Source organism: Mesoplodon mirus (assembly GCF_964341445.2).
Source record: "Mesoplodon mirus genome assembly, chromosome: 5".
Taxonomy (NCBI): domain Eukaryota; kingdom Metazoa; phylum Chordata; class Mammalia; order Artiodactyla; family Ziphiidae; genus Mesoplodon; species Mesoplodon mirus.
The window spans coordinates 39,656,908-39,678,934 of NC_138980.1; the positions used below are offsets into that span (position 1 = coordinate 39,656,908).

At 52.8% G+C, this 22,027-nt stretch overlaps 1 protein-coding gene across 5 annotated transcripts in view; it reads left to right on the top strand.

Annotated features, from left to right (window-relative positions):
• The window catches only part of PDE4A (phosphodiesterase 4A), a gene marked incomplete at its 5' end in the record, with an annotated part of 47,691 nt that overhangs the window by 20,933 nt on the left and 4,731 nt on the right, over positions 1 to 22,027 (top strand). For all 5 annotated transcript variants that reach the window (XM_082623922.1, XM_082623925.1, XM_082623921.1 and 2 more), the window contains 13 exons: positions 10,723 to 10,914; positions 11,833 to 11,869; positions 11,991 to 12,061; positions 12,861 to 12,910; positions 13,090 to 13,202; positions 16,646 to 16,739; positions 18,251 to 18,474; positions 19,539 to 19,637; positions 19,734 to 19,898; positions 20,460 to 20,559; positions 20,687 to 20,841; positions 21,072 to 21,194; positions 21,654 to 21,836. In XM_082623922.1, coding sequence (XP_082480048.1) covers positions 10,723 to 10,914; positions 11,833 to 11,869; positions 11,991 to 12,061; positions 12,861 to 12,910; positions 13,090 to 13,202; positions 16,646 to 16,739; positions 18,251 to 18,474; positions 19,539 to 19,637; positions 19,734 to 19,898; positions 20,460 to 20,559; positions 20,687 to 20,841; positions 21,072 to 21,194; positions 21,654 to 21,836 — 1,606 coding nt within the window. The remainder of the gene's footprint in view (positions 1 to 10,722; positions 10,915 to 11,832; positions 11,870 to 11,990; positions 12,062 to 12,860; positions 12,911 to 13,089; positions 13,203 to 16,645; positions 16,740 to 18,250; positions 18,475 to 19,538; positions 19,638 to 19,733; positions 19,899 to 20,459; positions 20,560 to 20,686; positions 20,842 to 21,071; positions 21,195 to 21,653; positions 21,837 to 22,027) is intronic.

Here is a 22,027-nt window from a genome sequence, read left to right on the forward strand (position 1 = left end):
GGTGACCCATGGCCATGGTGACAAACACCACAGAAACCCTGGTCTCACACAGCCTCGCATACACTGCGCTGACCCCAGGAACACACTGTCACTGCAACACACACCCAGGCCCAATTCCCACCTGGACATGGCCACACACGGGAGCTTTCATACCTCATACCCATTGAGGAGTCAGAGCCCGTGTGCAACACACAGGTACCCTCTCCCAAGGTCATACAGACCACAGACACAGACATAGATACACAGATTCACACAGGCACCACCAACACCCAGACCCCACTCACACACACACATGTACAAATACACACAGACAACTATATGCACACAAGGGCTCCTGAGCGTGCACACACACCCTGACTCACACATACACCGACCCTTCTTGCAACCCAGACCTACAAACTGCCGTGTCACCTGGCACCACGCGCCCTCCTGGCAGACACACACCAGCGCCCGCCCCCAACCTCCGTGTGACCTTCACAAAGCAAATGCCAGGCCTTTCCATGAAGCCTGCCTGGCACCTCCTACAAGGCAGTCAGGTGGAGTGGGGCAGGGAGCCCAGGGAGATGCCAGGCCTGCCTGGGGGAGACAGACACCCAGTGATTTACTGGGCAGCCTTGTAGCCCAGCTGCCCTGGTTCAAATCCTTGCTTTACCACTAGCAAAGTTACTCATCCTGTTTGTACCTCAGTTTCTTTCTCTGGAAAATGGGGCATTAGTACACATTCAGGCATAGCAGAGTGCCTAGCATGTGACATTCAGTAGCAGTTGGCTACTTTCATTGTTATGATCTTTACCAACTGGGATGTGTCCCCTTTCCTGGCCACCCCCCTCCCCTGCTTGCTTCTTTCCCATCGGCCCCTGCAGCAGAACTCTCTGAAGCCTGGATCTGCCCCTAGGCTGCACAGTCCTGCAGAGGCCCAATCTGATGCTCTGGGAGCCCAGGTGGGCAGGCCTCGGGGCCCCAGAGGGGTGGAGGCAGGTAGCAGCTTCAAATGAGAATGCCATTAAGCGGTCAGCCTGTCCAAAGGGGAGTCTTGGGCAAGTCGTTTCCTTTGTGATGAAGTGTCTGGGTGTGTGGCTGTGATGTCAGGGCCTGTCGGCTGCCCTTGACTCTGATTTGTGGCTTCAGGTCCTATTGGGACATTGCTGGAACAGCCTCCAGCCTGATTTTGGCCACCCTGAGCAGTGGCAGGTCAGGGAGGGGTGAGTCCCCACAGCTCTGGGGTTTGTTCTGAGGGGACCACCCCCCCATACACACACACACACACACAAACACACACACTCAGGCTGCAGTTCAACAGGCCCAATTCTCTCTCCTCTGCCCTTCCACAGCCCAGGGGACATTCGCTCCTGGAAGCACAAACAGCAGGGCCCCAGGGAGCCTCTTCTTCCCATCCCGGCCTCTGGGCTCCTGCTTACGTGAGCTGAGTCCCCTGGGGCTGCAGGATCTGCCTGCAAGGCTAGTCGGGCGCCCTCTGGACTTGGGTCTCACCTTCCCCCAACGAACTGTGGCTTCAGTTCCTGGGGCGGGGTTGAGGCCCTCAGTATGGAGCTATGTTCCTCTCCCCTCCACAGGGGCACTCAGCAGAGCCAGAACCTCCAGGCTGGGCCTTGGGAGACAGGACATGGTTCGCAGGCAGCAAGGCCACCAACCCCTCACTGCCTTTCTGCACCTCAGCCTCCTCATTGACCCAGGACGTTAACAGAACCCAACTCACAGAGTTAGTGGGAGACCTCATTGGGTTCACGTGTACAAAGCACTTTGATAGTGCCAGGCACACAGCAGATACTGAATAAGTATCTTATTATTATTACTATAAACTTAAAGGATCTAACCTGGCACCCAGTACACAGCAGGTGCTTAATAAATGGGCATTATCATCAAAGGCCCAAGCTCATGATCTAAGAGTATTTTCATTCCTGAGTGTGTGTTGTTTTTTTTTGGTGGGGGGCTGCATTTGGTCCTCGTTGCTGCGTGCGGGCTTTCCCTCTACTTGCGGCGAGCGGGGGCTACTCTTCGTTGCAGTGCAGGGGCTTCTCACTGTAGTGGCTTCTCTTGTTGCAGAGCACAAGCTCTAGGCGCGCAGGCTCAGTACTTGTGGTGCGTGGGCTCAGTTGCTCCATGGCATGTGGTATCTTCCCGGACCAGGGCTCGACCCGTGTTCCCTGCATTGGCAGGCGGATTCTTAACCACTGCGCCACCAGGGAAGTCCCTGAGTGTGTTTTTGTTTTTGTTTTTAATTTAATTTAAAAAATTAACCTAAAGTAAAATTCACCTTGCTTTTGGCTGCGCTGAGCAGCTTGTGGGATCTTAGTTCTGCGACCAGGGATCGAACCAGGGCCCTGGCAGTGTAAGCACAGAGTCCTAACCACTGGACTGCCAGGGAATTCCCAAAATTCAGCCTTTTTAGTATATATTGCATAAGGGTTTTTTTTTAATTGTGGTAAAATGTGCATAATAAAATTTACCATTTTAACTTGAGTGTACAATTCAGTCATTAAGTACAACCACAGTGTTGTGCAACCATCACCACCATCCATCTCCAGGATTTTTTCATCTTCCTAAGCTGAAACTCTGTCCCCATTAAACACTAACTCCCCATTCCCACTCCCTCAGCCCCTGGCACCCACTATTCTACTTTCTGTTTCTATGAATTTGACTCCTCTAGGGACCTCATGTAAGTGGAATTGTACAATATTTGTCCTTTTGTGTCTGGCGTATTTCATCTAGCGTAATGTTTTCAAGGTTCATTCATGTTGAAACATGCATCAGAATTTCCTTTCTTTTTAAGGCTGAGTAATATTTCATTGTATATATATATATACCACATTTTCTTTATTCACCCATTAATGGGCATTTGAGTTGTTTCTACCTTTTTGGCTGTTGTAAATAATGCCGCTATGAACATTGGTGTACAAGTATCTGTTTGAGTCCTGCCATTCAATTCTTTGGGGTGTATATATTTAGGAGTAGCTTTGCTGGATCACATGGTAATTCTGTACTCAAGTTTTTGAGGAGCTGCCAAACTGTTTTCCACACTGGCTTCACCATTTTATATTCCCACCAGCAGCGCACAAGTATTCCAATTCCTCCACGTGCTCCCCAACACTTGCTATTTTCCTTTTTTTTTTTTAAATAATAGCTATCCTGATGGGTATGCAGTGGTATCTCATTGGGATTTTTTAAAATATAAATTTAGTTATATTTGGCTGCGTTGGGTCTTCGTTGCTGTGCGCGGGCTTTCTCTAGTTGTGGTGATCGGGGGCTACTCTTCATTGCAGTGCGCGGGCTTCTCATTGTGGTGGCTTCTCTCATTGTGCAGCATGGGTTCTAGGTGCGTAAACTTCAGTAGTTGTGGCATGTGGGCTCACTAGTTGTGGCTCGCGGGCTCTAGAGCGCAGGCTCAGTAGTTGTGGCACATGGGCTTAGTTGCACTGTGGCATGTGGGACCTTCCTGGACCAGGGATTGAGCCCGTGTCCCCTGCACTGGCAGGTGGATTCTTAACCACTATGCCATCAGGGAAGTCCCTCTCATTGGGGTTTTGATTTGCATTTCCCTAATGACCAATGGTGTTGAGCATCTTCTCATGTTTATTGTCCATCTGTATATCTTCTGTGAAGAAATGTTTATTTAAGTGCTTTTCCCACTTTTTTTTTTTTTTTTTTGCCACGCACGTGGCTTGTGGGATCTTAGTTCCCCAACGAGGGATCAAACCCGGGCCCTCAACAGTGAGAGCACGGAGTTCTAACCACTGGACCACCAGGGAATTCTCTCCCACTTTTTCTTCTTTTTTTGCAGTACGGGGGCCTCTCACTGTTGTGGCCTCTCCCGTTGTGGAGTACAGGCTCCGGACGTGCAGGCTCAGCAGCCATGGCTCACGGGCCCAGCCGCTCCGCGGCATGTGGGATCTTCCCAGACCGGGGCACGAACCCGTGTCCCCTGCATCGGCAGGAGGACTCTCAACCACTGCGCCACCAGGGAAACCCCCCTCCCACTTTTTAATTGGGTTGTTTGTTTTGTTGTTGTTGAGTTTTAGGAGTTCTTTACATAGTCTAGAACATTAATCCCTTGTCAAATATGAGATTTGCAAAAACGTTCTCCCGGGACTTCCCTGGTGGTCCAGTGGTTAAGACACCATGCTTCCACTGCAGGGTGCACAGGTTCAATCCCTGGTCGGGGAACTAAGATCCTGCATGCCCCGTGGTGCAGGCAAAAACAAGCAAACAAACAAACAAAAAAACTATTTTAAAAAATGTTCTCCCATTCTGTGGATTGCCTTTTCACTCCCTGAATAGTGTCTTTTTTAAAATTTATTTTTATTTATTCTTTTTTTTTTTTTTTTTTGGCTGCATTGGGTCTTCGTTGCTGCACGCCAGCTTTCTCTAGTTGCGGTGAGCAGGGGCTACTCTTCGTTGCGGCACAAGGGCTTCTCATTGCGGTGGCTTCTCGTTGCGGAGCACAGGCTCTTGGTGTGCGGGCTTCAGTAGTTGTGGCACGCGGGCTCAGTAGTTGTGGCGCACGGGCTTAGTTGCTCCGAGGCATGTGGGATCTTCCCAGACCAGGGCTCTAACCCGTGTCCCCTGCATTGGCAGGCAGATTCTTAACCACTGCACCGCTAGGGAAGCCCCTGAGTAGTGTCTTTTGATGCACAAAGGTTTTTAACTTTGATGAACTCCAATTTATTCTTCTGTTGCCTGTACTTTTGATGTCATATACAAGAAATCACTGCCAAATCCAATGTCATGAAGCTTCTAAGAGTTTTATAGTTTTAGCCTTTATGCTTAGGTCTTTGATCTAGTTGGGGTTAATTTTTGTATATGGCGTAAGGTAAGGTTCCAACTTCATTCTTTTGTAAGTGGATAACCAGTTTTCCCAGCACCATTTGTTGAAAAGACTGTCCTTTCTCCATTGAATGGTTTTGGCTCCCTTGTTGAAAATCATTTGACCCCATGTATGTGCGGGTTTATTTCTGGGCTCTCTATTCTATTCCATTGGACTATACATCTGTCTTATACAGTACCACACTGTTTTGATTACTGTGCTTTGTAATAAGTTTTGAAATCAGGAAGTGTGAGTCCCCCAACTTTGTTCTTCTTTTCCAAGGTTGTTTTGGCTCTTCAGCTTCCTTGAGATTCCATATGAATGCTAGGATGGATTTTTTTTTTTTTCTACAAGGAACATTGTTGGGTTTTTTAATTATTTTTTTCATTTATTTATTTATTTTTTGGCTGCATTGGGTCTTGGTTGCTGTATGCGGGCTTTCTTTAGTTGCAGTGAGTGGGGGCTACTCTTCATTGTGGTATGCGGGCTTCTTATTGCGGTGGCTTCTCGTTGTGGAGCACGGGCTCTAGGTGGATGGGCTTCAGTAGTTGTGGCGCTCGGGCTCAGTAGTTGTGGCACATGGCCTTAGTTGCTCTGCGGCATGTGGGATCTTCCCGGACCAGAGATCGAACCTGTGTCCCCTGCATTGGCAGGTGGATTCCTAACCACTGCATCACCCGGGAAGTCCTGAACATTGTTGGGATTTTGATGTGTACCTTTTTTTTTTTTTTTTTTGCGGTACGTGGGCCTCTCACTGTTGTGGCCTCTCCCGTTGCAGAGCACATGCTCCAGACGCGCAAGCTCAGCGGCCATGGCTCATGGGCCCAGCCGCTCCACGGCATGTGGGATCTTCCCAGACCGGGGCACGAACCCGTATCCCCTGCATCGGCAGACAGACTCTCAACCACTGTGCCACCAGGGAAGCCCCATTGTTGGGATTTTGATAGGGATGGCATTGAATCTGTAGATTGCTTTGGGTAGTATGGACATCTTGACATTATTAAGTCTTCCAGTCCATGAATATGGTATGTCTTTCCATTTATTCGTGTTTTTAATTTCTTTCAGCAACATTTTGTAGTTTTCAGTATACAGAGGTTTTGCCTCCTTGGTTAAGTTTATTCCTAAGTATCTTAATCATTCTGATGCTATGGTAAGTGGAATTGTTTTCTTAATATCCTTTTTGGTTTGTTCATTGTTAAGGGCATAGAAAAGCAACTGACTTTTGTGTGTTGATTTTATATCCTGCAACTTGGCTAAATTCATTTATTAGTTGTATGAGTTTTGACACATGTAATCCCCACCACTGGCTTCTTTCTCTTAGCAAAATTCATTTGAGAGTCATCCAAATTATTTTGTGTTTGAGTAGTTAAAAAGGAAACTGTTTCTTTCTACTTTTGCAGAAAACTTCTGACACAAAATGTGTTTGGTTTTTTCCCCACACCAACCCATTCTCCAATACTCTATGGACATTAACTGGGTGAACTACAGTTTAATTCAATTCTGACACTAACTGGAGTTCGTGCAGATCCCACAGGTTAAAGGCTCAGTCCCACAAGACCTCCCCCACCTGTGTGTCACCTGTGCTTTTGGGCGACCAGCTATAAATCAGAGGTACCTACAACCCCCTCCTCTGGTTTGATAATTTGTTAGAACGGTTCACAGAACTCAGGAAACCAGTTTACTTACTAGATTGCTGCGTTGTTTGTTTGTTTTTTAATTTTTTTAAAATTCATTTTTTGTATTCCCCTCCTGGTTTATTTTAAAAGATACAACTCAGGAACAGCCAGATGGAAGCGATACATAGAAAAAGGAATTGGGGGAGGGACTTGGAGCTTCCCCAGGTGCGCCACCTTCCCAGCACCTTGATATGTTCAGCAACCCAGCAGCTCTCCAAACCGTGTCATTCAGGGATTTTGATGGTGGCTTCATTATGTAGTCACGATTGACTAAACCATTGGCCATTCCACTGGTGATTAACTCAACCTTCAGTCCTGGTCCCTGAACTGGTCCAGCCTCTCTAATCACATGGTTGGCTCTCCTGGCAACCAGCCCCCATCCGGAGGCTGTCCAGGAGTCCCTAGCAGTCAGTCATCTCGTTAGCTTACAAAAAGATACCTATTACTGTGGAGATTTCCAGGGTTTTAGGAACTGTGTGCCAGGAAACCAAGGCTGAGACCAAATATATATATTTATTCTTTCACAGTACTTATGGTCCCCGACTTATGATAGTTCAACTTGTGATTTTTCAACTTCATAATGATGTGAAAGCGATACGGATTCAGTAGAAACCGTACCTCAAATTTTGATATTTTCCTGGGTTAGTAACATGTGGTCTGATTCTCTCTTGTGATCCTGGGCAGCGGCAGCAAGCTGCAGCTCCCAGCCAGCCACTCAATCATGAGGGTAAACAATTGATACACTTACAACCGTTCTAGACCCATACAACCACTCGGTTTTTCAGTTTCAGTACAGTACTCCATAAATTACATGAGATATTCGGCACTTTATTATAAAATACGCTTTGTGTTAGATTATTTTGCCCAACCGTAGGCTAATGTAAGTGTTCTGAGCACGTTTCAGATAGGCTAGGCTACACTGTGATGTAGGTAGTTTAGGTGTATTAAATGCATTTTCAGCTATCGATATTTTCAATTTATGGTGGGTTTATCAGGACATAACCCTGTCATAAGTCAAGGAAGATCTGTAGTTCATGTTTGTGTTTTTGAAATTGCTGAATAGTATTCCATGGCATGGATCTGCTACAGTTTATCCATTCACCAGTTGACGCACACTTGATTTGGTTGTTTGTAGTTTTTGGTGACTATGAACAGAACTGCTATAAACATCAGTCAGCAGGTTTTTGAGTAGAAGTATGTTTTTCTTTATCTTGGGTAAATATATAGGAGTGGATTTGTTGGCTTGTAAAATAAGCGTGTGTTTAATTTCATAAGAAACTGACCAACTGTCTTCCAGAGTGGCTGTACCACTTTGCATTCCCATCAGCAATGAATGGGAGTTCCAGTTGCTCTGAATCCTTATCACCACTTGATATCGTTGTCAGTTTTTGTTTGTTTAGCATCCTAGTAGGTGTGAAGTGATAGTTCATGGTTTTAATTTGCATTTCCCTAAGGAGGAATGATGTTTCCTGTGCTGATTTGCCATCTGTATATCTTCTTTACTGAACTGACCATACTTTTGCTCATTTTTTCACTGAGTTATTTGTCTTCTTATTATTGAGTTTTCAGAGTTCATCATGTACGCTGGCTACAAGTCCTTTGTCAGATATTTTCTCCCAGTCTATAGCTTGTCTTTTTATTCTCTTGACAGTGTCTTTTGCAGAGCAGTTTTCAATGTTTTTAAAATGTTTTTTGAAGTTTGTTTTTAAAAGAAGTTGGAATTTTTGACTATTTAAAATTTCTCGTTTCTTTACTAAAATTGGAACATTTGGTTGGTCAGGGTCCCCAGCTCCACTCTGCTTTTTATGTTGGCCACCTGACCCCTGGAAACATTTGCTCTAATGGGAGGAATGTGCTCTGATGGGGGTCAAGTCAGCAGAGGGCAGCAGTTAACATTTTGGTCTGAGGAATCACAAGACTTTGGTTGAATTCTGACCCCACCATGACCTTACTGTGTGACGCAGAGCCAGTCATTCTCCTCTCTGAACCCTAGTTTCTTCATCTGTAAAATGGAGGCAATGAAGTCATTCCCCATTCCCTCACCCCAGGACTGGCCCGGAAAAAAGGCTCAATGTACGGAAGTTGATATCACTGTCCTGGCCTAGGAGATTTCAGATTTATTTCTTGGCAGAGGGAACATTCAAATAAAATCTTAGGCTGACATTCAGTAGTAGGACCAGAAAGGGAGGGAGGGTTCTATTTCTTCCCCCTACCCCCTTGTACCCACCAGAGCATTGCCTGAAGTCGGCTGACCAGTCTACTAACCCCCTCACTTTAAGAGTAACAGACCAGAGAAGGCAGTGACCTTCTTGAAGTCACACAGCATGTCACAGGCACACAGCTCCCCACTCTCATCCTCAAATCTTCATACTGATTGCCTTGCTGAGTTCACTCCCCAAGTGACATATATGGGGCTGATAGACTTATAGTTGCCAATGTTTTCTGAGCTCTTTATTAGGCACCATTCTGAGCGTTTTGCCTGTATTAACACTGGTCACCTGGATGACCTGAGGCAGATGGTGGTTGTCCCCATTTTGTAGATGAGGAAACTGAAATTCCATCTTTCCCTCAAGTTACACAGCCGGGAAGTGGCACAGCCAGCTTTTCCCTGACTCATCCTGAGGGTCTGTCTTGCCAGTGCCACCAGGCTGTGTCCTGTCTCTATGTCATCTGTCTGTATTTCTGCTCCAGCCACACCAGTTTCCTTTTTGGTCCTCCAACAAAAACCAAATCCTTCCAGCGGGCCTTTGCACTTGCTGTTTCCTCACCCTGGAGTACTTTCTCCTACCTCCTGACCTGTGGCCTACACCTTCTCATCTTTCAGGACCTGCTCCTGAAAGATATCCTGGAGATATGACTTCCTCAGAGAGGCCTGTCTCAACCATATCAGCTAAAATCCCCTCTCCAGTCACCCACCTCATTTTTTTTTTTTTTTTTTTTGTGGTACTCGGGCCTCTCGCTGTTGCGGCCTCTCCCGTTGCGGAGCACAGGATCCGGACGCGCAGGCTTAGCGGCCATGGCTCACGGGCCCAGCCGCTCCGTGGCATGTGGGATCTTCCCGGACCGGGGCACGAACCCGTGTCGCCTGCATCGGCAGGCGGACTCTCAACCACTGCGCCACCAGGGAAGCCCTACCCACCTCATTTTAATTCTCTGCATGGCAGTCCGTATATTCATTCATTCACTCATACATTGATTCATGCGATAGACATCTATTGGGCATCCAGTGCGTGCCAGGCCATGTTCTTGGCCTAAAGTATACAGTAGTGAACAAAGCAGACAAAAGTCCTTGCCCTGCAGAGCTTAGTTCTAGAAGGGAAGGCAAATAGTGAAGAGTAAAATATAGAATGTGTCAGGTAAGTAGTATTTATTTTAAGGAAGGGAAATGTGAAATATAAGGGCAGGGGTTGACATTTTAGATGGGTTGGTCAGGAGAGGCCTTCCTGAGGAGGCAACATTTGAGAAGGGGCCTGAAGGAAGTGAAGGAGGAGCCAGTGGAGATCTGGGCAAGGGATGTTGCAAAGGCCCTGATGCAGGAATGTATCTGGAATGTTAAGGAACAGTAAGGCAGCCATTATGGCTGGAGCAGAGTACGTGAGGGGTAGACTGGGAGGTCGTGGGGCAGGGTCTGTGGGCACAGCGAGGACTTCGGCTTTTGCTTTGAGTGAGCTGGGAGCCATAGAAGGTTCTGAGAAGAGGAGCGATGTGACCTGACTCAGGTGTTCACAGGCTCCCTCTGGCCGCTGTAGGAGAGCAGACTGAGGGGCAAAGACAGGAGCTGGGGACCAGGGCAGAGGCGAATGTACTGGTCCAGCCAAGTGATAAGGTGGGGCTGGCCGAGGCAGGGGTGCAAAGCGGACAGATTCTGAACAAATTTGGTTGATTTGAGGTGCAAAGGAAAAAACAGAGCCAAGGAAGACCCCACGACTTTTGGGGTGTGCGTTGCTGCTAGGTTAACCTTTTGATAGTCTAGCCCTCCCCGTGTCATCTCTGTGAGGGCAGCTCATGGTCTGTCTTGGTCCCTGCTGTGTCTCCAGCTCCTGCAACAGGACCTGGTCCACAAAGGCGCTCAGTCACTGATCTCTGTCATTTCCTGTCTCCCATCTCTTTTGGGGTACCTGTCTCCCTGCCAGGAATTTCCTTGGTCCCCTTATTCCTCTTGACCCACCCCCCCCAATGCCATCTCAGCACCCCCTGACCCCTCTTCCTGCCCGCCCCTTGCAGCTTGGAGGCGGAGAATGGGCCAACGCCATCGCCAGGCCGCAGCCCCCTGGACTCGCAGGCGAGCCCGGGACTCGTGCTACACGCTGGGGCGGCCACCAGCCAGCGCCGAGAATCCTTTCTTTACCGCTCAGACAGCGACTATGACATGTCACCCAAGACCATGTCCCGGAACTCGTCGGTCACCAGCGAGGCGTGAGCACCCCCGGTCCCTACCCGCCAGCTCTTCCAGGCCTGGCCCCGGCACAAGCTGCCCTTCCCAGCAAGGAGGGGGACACTGCCCAAGTCCCCGTCCACCTGCACACCCCTAGTGAAAAGTAAACAGCACCCGTATCCCCTGTCGAGGGCTCAGCCCCTCTGTAGCATGTCCACCTGGTGGCGTATGAGCGCCCACCCTATCTCTGCCCCCTGCCCAGCCACGCTGAACCCCTCCCTCAGGCCCAGCCCGGACTCAAGTCCATATAGTCCCCGCCTACCCAACCTGCCCAAGCCCACTCCTACCCCTTGTTTTTTGGGGACCTGGCCCACCTCATCCCGTCTCTCCAAAAGAAGGGAGCCCCTCCTGGCCACCACTTCCTTCCAGTGTGTCCATCTTGGCTGACCCCCTCTTCCTCCCCCACTCCAGGCTTCCCAAAGCCAGTCCCCCTTATCATGACCACCTGTGGAGGTGTGAGCACTCCTAATCTCTTCAGCCCCCTTCCCTCTCACCCAGTCCTCCAGCCCTGCCCCTACCCATCGAGGCATCCATCTCACCTCCCCACAGCTCCTTCCGGCCCTCTGCCCCCTCTCCGCCACTGGTCTCCCCAAGCCCAGCCCCTATGGTGTGTTCATCGCCCTCCTTTTGTCTCTCCGCCCACCCACCCCCCACCCCACCCACACCCCTGAGCCCTTCTCCCTGCCCGGCCCCCCACAGCGTGGCCACCCTTGTGAGGTGTAAGTGTCCTCACCCCACCAACCCACAGAGCCCCCTTCTTGCCCACAAGCCTCCCCAGGCCCAGCTCCCCCCAGAGTGACCCCCCCCAGAGACTTGCTTCCCTGCACCCCAGCCCCTCTCCACCCCGGGCCCTTGGGGGTCCCACTGTGAGGACCCCTGACCTGGCCCTGTCCTTGTAGGCATGCAGAGGACCTCATCGTGACACCGTTCGCCCAGGTAAGACCCCCTCCCCTAAAGAGGGAGGGGCTCTAACCTTACCCCACACTTGGGGACAGGGGCCCAGCCCCCGCTGCCCCTCTGGGTGGACCACTTTCCTCACTGTGGCTCCCCAACTCAGGTGCTGGCCAGTCTCCGGAGCGTTCGCAGCAACTTCTCCCTCCTGACCAATGTGCCCATTCCCAGCAACAAGTAAGTGGAGGCTGGGCCCCAATGCCCCATGATCATGAGGCTCAGCACACCTGGGTTCAACTCTCCGTGCTGCTGTGTGACCTCAGGCAGGCACTTGACCTCTCTGAGCCTCTTTTCAAGTGACAGCTCCCTCTGAGCCAGTAAATCATTGTGATTTGAATGCCTAAGACGCAGAAACTTTTATAAGTAAAGACGGAGGGGTCTGGACAGAGTTCTTAGGTGGCCAGCCACCCCAGCCTCTGGGCCACTCCTGGCCCTGATGCCAACTTGCTGGGCAAATAGCATCCTCTGGTGCCTCTGTTTCCCCTCCATAATATGGGAATTTAATAGTGTCTCCATTAGAGAGCTGCTCTGAGGAGTTCAGAAGGTGATATATAGAAAGTGCTTGACTATTGCCCAGCACATAGTAAGTGCTCACTAAATAGAAGTAGTTCTTATTATTTGGGGGCAGGGGTGTGGCTGAGAGCTGCTGGTCCCTCTGGGAGTCGGGGGCAGAGCCATCCTCAAGTTCAAGGAGCTGGGGGGAGGGGTGGTCAGGAAAGCAGGGACTGGAGACACAGGACCTGACCCTACCAGCCGTGTAGTCTTGAGGAAGCCAGTTCACCTCCTGGAGCATCAGTTTCCTCATCTGTAAAATGGATTCTTGTGGGGCTATGTGAGAGGCTGTGGGCAGAGTACATGGCAGCATGCCTGGGACACAGAGAGGGCTCAGAAAAAGGAAAATCAGCACTCTTCATGGACAGGGGGAAGCAGAGATGGGGGAAGACCAGGCTGTTGTTGGAACCCCATTTCTTTTCAGGCGGTCCCCGCTGGGTGGCCCAACCCCCGTCTGCAAGGCCACGCTATCAGGTAACTAAGCCCCGGGGGATGGGAAAGACCCCTCTTGCTGCCCCAGTGGGGGGTCCCTCACCCGGGGAGCCTGCCTCACCCCCCTCTCCCTGCACCCTACTCACCTGGTGGGCCCCCATCACCTCTGGGGGTCTGCATGTGGACCTCCTCAGTCACTGCCCCGGCTGCCCTTTCTCCAGAAGAGACGTGTCAGCAGTTGGCCCGGGAGACGCTGGAGGAACTCGACTGGTGTCTGGAGCAGCTGGAGACCATGCAGACCTACCGCTCTGTCAGCGAGATGGCATCCCACAAGGTGTGCAAGGCCTGTGGGGTGGGGCCGCCTGCTGGGGTGGGGTTAACTGTGGGGCGTGGCTGGTGGGCGTGGTCAGCCTGTGGCTGGAGCCTATGGGGTGGGGCCAATCCCTGGGCGGACTTGGTAGCATCTATAGATTCTGACTTCTCCCAGGGCTGGGGGGCCCTGGTGTGTATGTGTGTGCGTGTTTGTGAGTGTGTGTGTCCGTAGGCGACCATCTCTCCTGGGGGGTGGGTTGTATGTTTGTATGGTTTATGAATGTGTATCTGTGGCTATGGGTCTATGTGGCTGTTGATTTGTTGGCTACACATTTGCAGCATGGGAAGGTGTGTTCCAATAGGATCCGGCAGGAGTGGCATGCACGTGTGTATCTATGGAGTGTGTATGGGTGTGCACAGCTGATTGCGCGGGGCTGTAAGTGTGGGGGGCTGTGGCAGAGGGGTGTGTATGTCTAGAGGTGTGAGTTGGTCCAGATGTGAATCTGAGTGTATATCTCCATGTGTTTGTAACTCTGTGTGTGTGTGCGTGTGCGTATGTGTGCGCGCTTGCAGGGCTGCGGGAGAGGGTGCAAGGCTTCCATGTACAGCTGTGCAGACTGTGCACTGCACAACTCCAGGGGACACCATTCAGAAAGCAGGCAATGTGAATGACACTTCCTGGGGTTGTGCAGCATGGTAGCAGCCCTTGTGGGAGGATGCCTCTCAGGAAATGAATGTGCAGGTAGAGATGTCTGTGTTGGGGGGTGCATACACCCATGGGTGGAGGTTTGTCTGGAAACATGTGAGTCTGAGGGCGCTTGTGTCCCTGAGGGTGTGTTGAGCATCCGAGAATGTGACTGTGTCTCTGAATGTAGGTCTGTGGGTGTATTTCTGCGATGGGGTGTGTGCGTGTGTATCTTTGGGAATGAGTGTGAGTATCCCCTTATGGATTTGTCAGGGCACATATGTGTCTAAGGACACATGGGTATTTGTGTTTGTTTACAAGTGTGTCTGTGGGTGTGTTGAGTGTGTCTGTAAGTGTGTCCAGTATCTAGGTGTTTAGCCCTTAGTGTGTGTCTCCACATCTGAGTGTGAGTCTGCGTTCTTGGAAGGGGTGTGTCTGAAGGCGTTTGTATTTCTGTGAGGTCAACTATATACCTATAAATGTGTTGAACAACAGAGGTGTGACTCTGTGTGTGTGTGTGTGTGTGTGGTCAGCAAAGGACGGAGAGCATTTGGGTGTTGGAGTGTATTCAAGTGCATGAGTGTGTCAAGTGTCTGGTTGTATCGGTGTGGAAGGTGTGTCTGAGTGTGGGTGTGTCTGTGTGTGGAGCATGTGGGTGTGTGTCTGTCTCTGGGTGTGTCCACGGAGGGGGCACGTCCTCTCCAGGGTGTGTGTGCCTCCCTGCCTCTCCCCAGCAGCCCCAGCTGGGTCCTGCCTGAGGCCCGTGGGCTCCAATGCCCCTTTAACGCCCCCCCCACCTCCAGCACCACCTGACATCGAGTGCAGCCTGCCAGTGCTGCAGTGAGCACGCACACGCACACACACAGGCGAACACACGGAGCCCAGAGCCTCCGAAGCCTCCTCCTGGGACCCTTACCGTGCCCCCCCCCATGGGCAGGGGTCCCTGGCCGCCTCCAGCCACCGCCGTGGGAGTGCCCATCTGGGCCAGGGGCTGGCGGACCATGTAACCAGGTCTGCTGCCGGGAGCGCGGAGGGGAAGGGAGCCCCCAGCCCTGCTGGGCCGGCCCGGGCCCCTCCGCGGCTCCCCCTTCCACTGCCCACCTGCCCAGCACCCTGCCCCACCGCCCCCCGCACAGTAGCTGCTAATCCCGGAACTCCCCAAGCCCAGCCTCTGTGTGCGGCAGCCCTGAGCAGGGCTAAGACTCCAAGATGCCCTTGGTGGATTTCTTCTGCGAGACCTGCTCCAAGCCATGGCTGGTGGGCTGGTGGGACCAGGTAGGGGAACTTGGGGTGGAGGATGGGCAGGAGACCCGGCTCTGGTCCTTCCACCTCAGACCCTCCAGCCCCCGGTCTAGGCTTGTATGTGCAGCTGTGCACGTGTGCGGCCTGGACGTGAAGCCTTGTGACTGGGTCTCTGTGTGTGGCCCAGGGCTGGGCGTGGATGGCGGGTGGCTGGGGGTGTGGGTCTTTCTCTGGGTGTGACTGTCAGTGCACACACGTGTGTGTCTGCAGTGGTGGGGGGCTGCCTGACTATATGCTTGTTTGCCTGGGTCAGGGACCAGGGGGTGGCCCTGGCTGAAATCACGTGGCTCTGATTGTGGTGTTGTGTTTGGGGCCATGTTTATGAGCCCAAAGCGGCGTGATTTTTCTGGGGCATGTGACCCCGAGTGTCAGTGACTGCCTTATTGTGTATGCTCCTTGGTTTGTGTGTCTGGGGCTGTGTAGAACTGTGTAATATGGGAGTCTGTGACTGTGTGCGGTTGTGTGACTTTGTGGGTCCATCTTGTGTGTGTGTGTGTGTGTGTGTGTGTGTGACTCTCTATGTGTGCCCAGGCCTCTGGCAGCAGTGGGAGGAGGGAGCGTTCGTCCTGATGTGGGCCATGCGGGCTCACCCTTCCTGCCAAGTGTCCCTCTTGCCTCTCTGGACAGAGTCTGCTCCTGCTTTGGGGGTGCTTTGGTGGAGCTTGGGGGCGGGGAGCCGATGCCCTTTCTCCTCATGTACAATGTCACAGCAGATGCTTGTGTGAAGTGCTATGGGGGGACCAGCCTGGTTCTGGGTATACTCCGTCCATCTGTGCATCTGTTCACCACTCTGAGGTTGGGGGAGAGGGGGCTATGATGGGAACCCCCTCCCCTGGGTGACTGGACTAGGGTTTCCTCAGCTCACTATTCTCCCTGCCCCGGTCAAACCTCTCCACCCAGAACTTCAGGACTACATTCCCTCCTTCCAAACCAGGCTGGGGGCTGGGGGCGGGGACCCCAGGGAGTGGGGTCCCTGTCTGGGACGACCTGGGCCAGGGGTAGCTCTGGGAAGGCAGGGGTTAAAGGACCCGCCGGCTGCCCCCCCTTTCCCCAGCTCAGCAGCTGGTTGGAGGGGGAGTTGCTAAGGAGACTCCCATCACCATGGTGACAGGATTCTCCTGGCACCCCATTGGCTCCCTGTTAGGTAGGAGCCCCTCCCTTCCACAGGTGCCCCCTCTGGCTCCTCCTTGGGGGGAGAAGGAGGGAGTATGGTGAGAGGAGCCCAGCTTCCTCAGACAGGGAGGGGTATGCTGAGTCCTGACTCCCCAAGCCTGGGGACCCCCATCCAGAGCTGGGAGGAGAGGAAGGACTGACCCCTCCCCTCTAGCAGCCTGCTGAGGACTCTGTTGGCTGAGCAGAGAAGTGAGAGGGACTCACGGGTTCTTCAGAAGTTTCTTGAGAGGGCCTGGCCTCACCCCCCCCCCACCCACACCTGCCATGACCCCATCATTCCTTCCTTCTTGCCTCCTTCACCTTAGTTCAAGAGGATGCTAAACCGTGAACTCACACACCTGTCAGAGATGAGCAGGTCAGGAAACCAGGTCTCTGAGTACATCTCCACCACATTCCTAGGTGAGTGAAGGGTGGCACTTGTGTGTGGGTGGGTGTGTGGGGGGAGGCATTGCATAACTGGACTGCAGGGGGCCACCGCAGACCCTGGGTCCTGTTGCCCACATTTGCCCAGGGAACCCTGACTCAACTCCCCAAAGGTCAAAGTCACCACACTCAAGAGCTACTATATCGCGATGCCTCCAAATTTAGTGGGACCCCAACTTCTATAGAACACCCACATTTAAAAATCTCTCCAAGCTGCAAAGCTCCTCCAAACTCAGGGGAACCCCATTGGAACTCTTAAACTCAAGACCCCAAGAAACTCCCAAACTCAAATAGAATTCCTAAACTTTAAAATGCCTCCAGGCTGAAAAGTCTCCCAAAATTCACTAGGATCTCCAAACTTGGATTTCGGCCCCCCCAAATTCAGAAGACCCCTCAAACTCAAGAGAGATGCCCGAACTCAGTAGGGTTCTCAAACTCAAGGGAAACCCTGCCCTTAAGAGCCCATAAAAGACCCCTACACCTTTCCACCAAGCTGAAAAGTCTCCCAAATTCAGTAGAATCCCCAAACTTGGTATGACCCCCCAAATTCAGTAGACCCCCCCAAACTTTAGATACCCAAATTTAATAGGATTCTCCCGCTTAAGAACCTGTAAATGATTCCCCAAACTTAAGAGAATTTCCTAACTCAGTGGAACCCTGAAGACAGTAGAATACCCCAAATTCACTGGAACCCTCAAGCTCATGGGGATCTCCAACTCATCCTAACCTCATCCTGAACCCAAGAGACCTAGCTGAGAATTTATCACCAAAGGTCCCCGAATTCAGGGTACCCCCCCACCAAGCTGGAAAGAAGGTTTCAGAGTTTCAAACACTCCCGCCAATGGGGGTGTGTTGTGCCTGAGATCCAGCCAATAAGAGCACGGCATGCAAATGAGCCCTCTTAGGCCCTGTCATTGACTGGCGGTCCCCAGGTCACTATGGGTGGCCCTGGCTAGGCTCTGGAAACCATAAAGAGCTCAGGAAAGGGGCTTCTGGGGCTGGCCCCCAGAAAGCCTGGTGGCCAGGGGGTGGGGGTGGGGATCCATGGAGCCAGAGACCACCCTTCCCTCCCGCCTCCCAGCGCTGTCCACCTCCACCCGCCCTCTGGGTCACCATGGGGGTGTCTTCCCTGCCTGCTGGAGAAGGTTCCCTGCCTATCCGAGGCAGGCAGTGGCTCTCTCTAGCATCCCCACGCTGCTTCCTGACTTCCCATGCCACCCCCATGCCAAACTTTGTGATTGGACTGGGGCTACCCTATAGCTCCGGGCTGGCCCCAGGGTCCCCACTCCAGCCCACCACCTCCCAGAAGAGTTCCTACCTCCTCTCTGGTTTCCAGTCCATAAGTAACCAACAGCATGACACCCAGAATAGGTCTGCCCTCCTGGGTGAGACTTCCCAGGGCTTGAGGGCTTGGTGGGGGTGTCTGAGAGCCAGATGAGGGAGCCTCTGTGAGGTTCTCATGCTGGCTTCTCCTCTATCTTCTGCAGACAAGCAGAATGAAGTGGAGATCCCATCACCCGCAATGAAGGATCGAGAAAAACAGCAAGTGCCACGGCAGAGACCTTCCCAGCAGCCTCCGCCCCCTGGTCCACAGTTCCAGCCCATGTCTCAGATCACCGGGGTGAAGAAGCTGATGCATAGCAGCAGCCTGAACGATTCCAGCATCCCCCGCTTTGGGGTGAAGACCGATCAAGAGGAACTCCTGGCCCAAGTGGGTGGGGCCTCAGTGGGGGCTGGGCTGGAGAGGGGCAGGGTTCTCCTGGGGCCCAAAGAAGGACTGGGCCTTGGATCAGCCTGAGATGAGGATTCGGGTGTACCTGCTTTATGAGACTCTCAGGAGAGAGAGAGTGGTCTCAGCTGGTGTCCACAGGGGGCTCTGGAGTATGAACAACAGCACTGAGTTGAGCCCACCTTGAGGCAAGTGTGCTGGCATTTTATACCCTTGTGACAGTCATTGGCTGGGGGCTGTCCCCAGGGTGGATGGCATCACCCCCTCCACAGAGCTCCTGTGGGGAAAGAGCAGATTTTTGACAACGGGCAGCTGTGAGTCTTTGTAAACAACAGCCCCAGCAGCTGGGTGATGGGTGCATTGACCAGTGAAGGGAATCTGGGCAGAACCCAAACAGCATCCACTACAGACCAGACGTGGATTCGCCTCCTGGCTTTTCCATGAAATCTTAAGCCAAGGGGCTCCCACAGTGATTTGTACAGTGGACTTGATGCAAGCTCAGTGGCTCCCTCAGCTGACATTTATTGTAACCCTCTGCGTGCCAGTACTGGCCAGGGCTATATTCAGTCATGCAGTGTTTATTGAGCACCTACTATGTGCTGGTGCTGTTCTGAATTCTGGGGAGACATGGAAAATTAGCCCATGTTCCTTTCCTCTCAGTGCTCATGAGCAGTTTAACTGAGGCTGAGCTGTGCTTTGGGGTCAGCCATGCTGGGTTCACATCCTAGCTTTGCCACTTGTGAGATGCAAGGTCTCGGGTAAGTCATGTCGCTGCTCTGAGTTTTGGTTCCGTCACCTGCCAAGTGAAATCAAGCACTTAGTGCAGTGCTTGGTGGATAATACACACTCAGTAGACTCTGGGGTTGCTTTGTTATTTTCTGGCCCAGTAGGACCTGGGCAGTAAATTCTATACTGCTGAGCATGCCACCTACTGGGTGAGCGATAATGGTGCCACTATTCAGACCAGGGTTCTGAACTCCTAGAAAAGAGTCTGGAGGGCCCTGGGCCTTTGGGGGCTCCTGACCTCTGGCCTCCATCTCCACCAGGAATTGGAAAATCTGAACAAGTGGGGCCTGAACATCTTTTGCGTGTCGGATTATGCGGGGGGCCGTTCCCTCAGCTGCATCATGTACACGATATTCCAGGTAGGGCGGGCTGAGTGGGGCTGGATGCAAGGGAGGGGGCAGGGCGGGGAGCAGAGGGCCGGTGTGGGGGTCACCGCCCCCTACTCTTGCCCTCAGGAGCGGGACCTGCTGAAGAAGTTCCGCATCCCGGTGGACACGATGGTGACATACATGCTGACCCTGGAGGACCACTACCACCCCGATGTGGCCTACCACAACAGCCTGCACGCGGCTGACGTGCTGCAGTCCACTCACGTGCTGCTGGCCACACCTGCACTGGATGTAAGCATCGCCTGGCCCCCATGTCTCCCCAGCTGCCCCCCACACTATCCATCTCCAATCTTCCGTTTATCTCTCTGACCCTGAGTCTCTGACATCCATCTCTCTCTGACCCCATTCCTCTCTCTCCTGACTCCCCATCTTTCTTTTTTTTATATATAAATTTATTTATTTATTTTTGGCTGCGTTGGGTCTTCTTTGCTGCGTGCGGGCTTTCTCTAGTTGCGGCGAGCGGGGGCTACCCTTCGTTGCAGTGCGCAGGCTTCTCACTGCGGTGGCTTCTCTTGTTGTGGAGCATGGGCTCTAGGCGTGCGGGCTTCAGTAGTTGTGGCTCGTGGGCTCTAGAGCACAGGCTCAGTAGTTGTGGCGCAAGGGCTTAGTTGCTCCACAGCATGTGGGATCTTCCCGGACCAGGGATCGAACCTGTGTCCCCTGCAATGGCAGATGGATTCTTAACTACTGCGCCACCAGGGAAGCCCTCCCCATCTTTCTTGACTCCCCGTCTCTCTCTTATCCTGTCTCTCTGACTCCCCATCTTTCTAACCCATCTCCCTCTGCCCCCAGGCCGTATTCACGGACCTGGAGATTCTCGCCGCCCTCTTCGCAGCTTCCATCCATGATGTGGACCACCCTGGGGTCTCCAACCAGTTCCTCATCAACACCAGTGAGTGGCCCGCCACGGGGGCAGGGCCTGCTGGGCTGGAGGCGGGGCCTGCGGTGCCCCTCCCAGCAGGGGGCGCCCTAGGTGGGTCCTCCCCTCCCCTGACTGCCCAACCCTGCCTGGGCTACAGATTCTGAACTGGCGCTCATGTACAATGACGAGTCGGTGCTGGAGAATCACCACCTGGCCGTGGGCTTCAAGCTGCTGCAGGAAGACAACTGTGACATTTTCCAGAACCTCAGCAAGCGCCAGCGGCAAAGCCTGCGCAAGATGGTCATCGACATGGTGGGCGGGGCGAGGGGCGGGGACAGAGCGGGAAAGGTCACCTTTGGAGCAAGGGGGCATTGGGGAGGGCCAGCTCTGAGTCTGGGACAGAAAGGCCCCTAGTGGGGGAGGCGTCCTTTGGGAGTGGGTCGTGGCGGCTGATTGTGTGGAGTGAAAACTTCAGAGGCCCTGCCCAGCTCAGTACAGCGGGCGGCCAGGCTTCGATGGCCCCTGTGACTTCTTGCCCACAGGTGCTGGCCACGGACATGTCCAAACACATGACCCTCCTGGCTGACCTGAAGACCATGGTGGAGACCAAGAAAGTGACCAGCTCGGGGGTCCTCTTGCTGGATAACTATGCCGACCGCATCCAGGTGCCCCCCTCCCCACACTGTATAGGGAGATTGGACCCTCCCCCCCCCCTTAGGTCTGGGTTGCTGCCCGTCCCTCTGCTCCAGCTCCCAGGTTGCCCATCTTCCTGTCTGTTTTTCTCTTCCATCTAACCCTTTCCAACTCCCACCTCTCCATCCCATCTCCCCCCATCTCCTCCAGTTCCCTCTTGCCTTTCCTCATCAACCCGTTTCCGTGTCCCCCACACCCCTGTCTCCCCACCGCCTCTTTTCCCTTCCCTCCCTCTGCCCTTTGCTCATCAACCTCGTCTCATCTCCCCTTCTCTCCCCGACTCATCGACCCTCTTCCCTCACCTCTTCTACCTTTCTCCATCTCCCCGCTACCCATTCTCCCCTACTCTCCTTCCAAAGGGGAAGTAAGGAAGCCTGAGGCCTCAGACTAGGACGGGGACACGGCCTCTGAAGGTCCCCCACCCCATGCAGGTCCTACGGAACATGGTGCACTGTGCAGATCTCAGCAACCCCACCAAGCCGCTGGAGCTGTACCGCCAGTGGACCGACCGCATCATGGCCGAGTTCTTCCAGCAGGGCGACCGTGAACGTGAGCGTGGCATGGAGATCAGCCCCATGTGCGACAAGCACACGGCCTCGGTGGAGAAGTCTCAGGTACAGTCTCGGCACCACTGGAAGAGAGCAGGGCGGGCCTCCTCACCCCACACCGGCCTGGAACTCCAAAGTCCCAAGAGGTCCTAACCTGCCTGTACACAGTGTCAAGTTTGTCTTTGTCTGTTTTTTCCTTCTCTATCCTGATGGGAAATAGGCAACACTTTCTCCTCCACAAAACAATTGAACTGAGC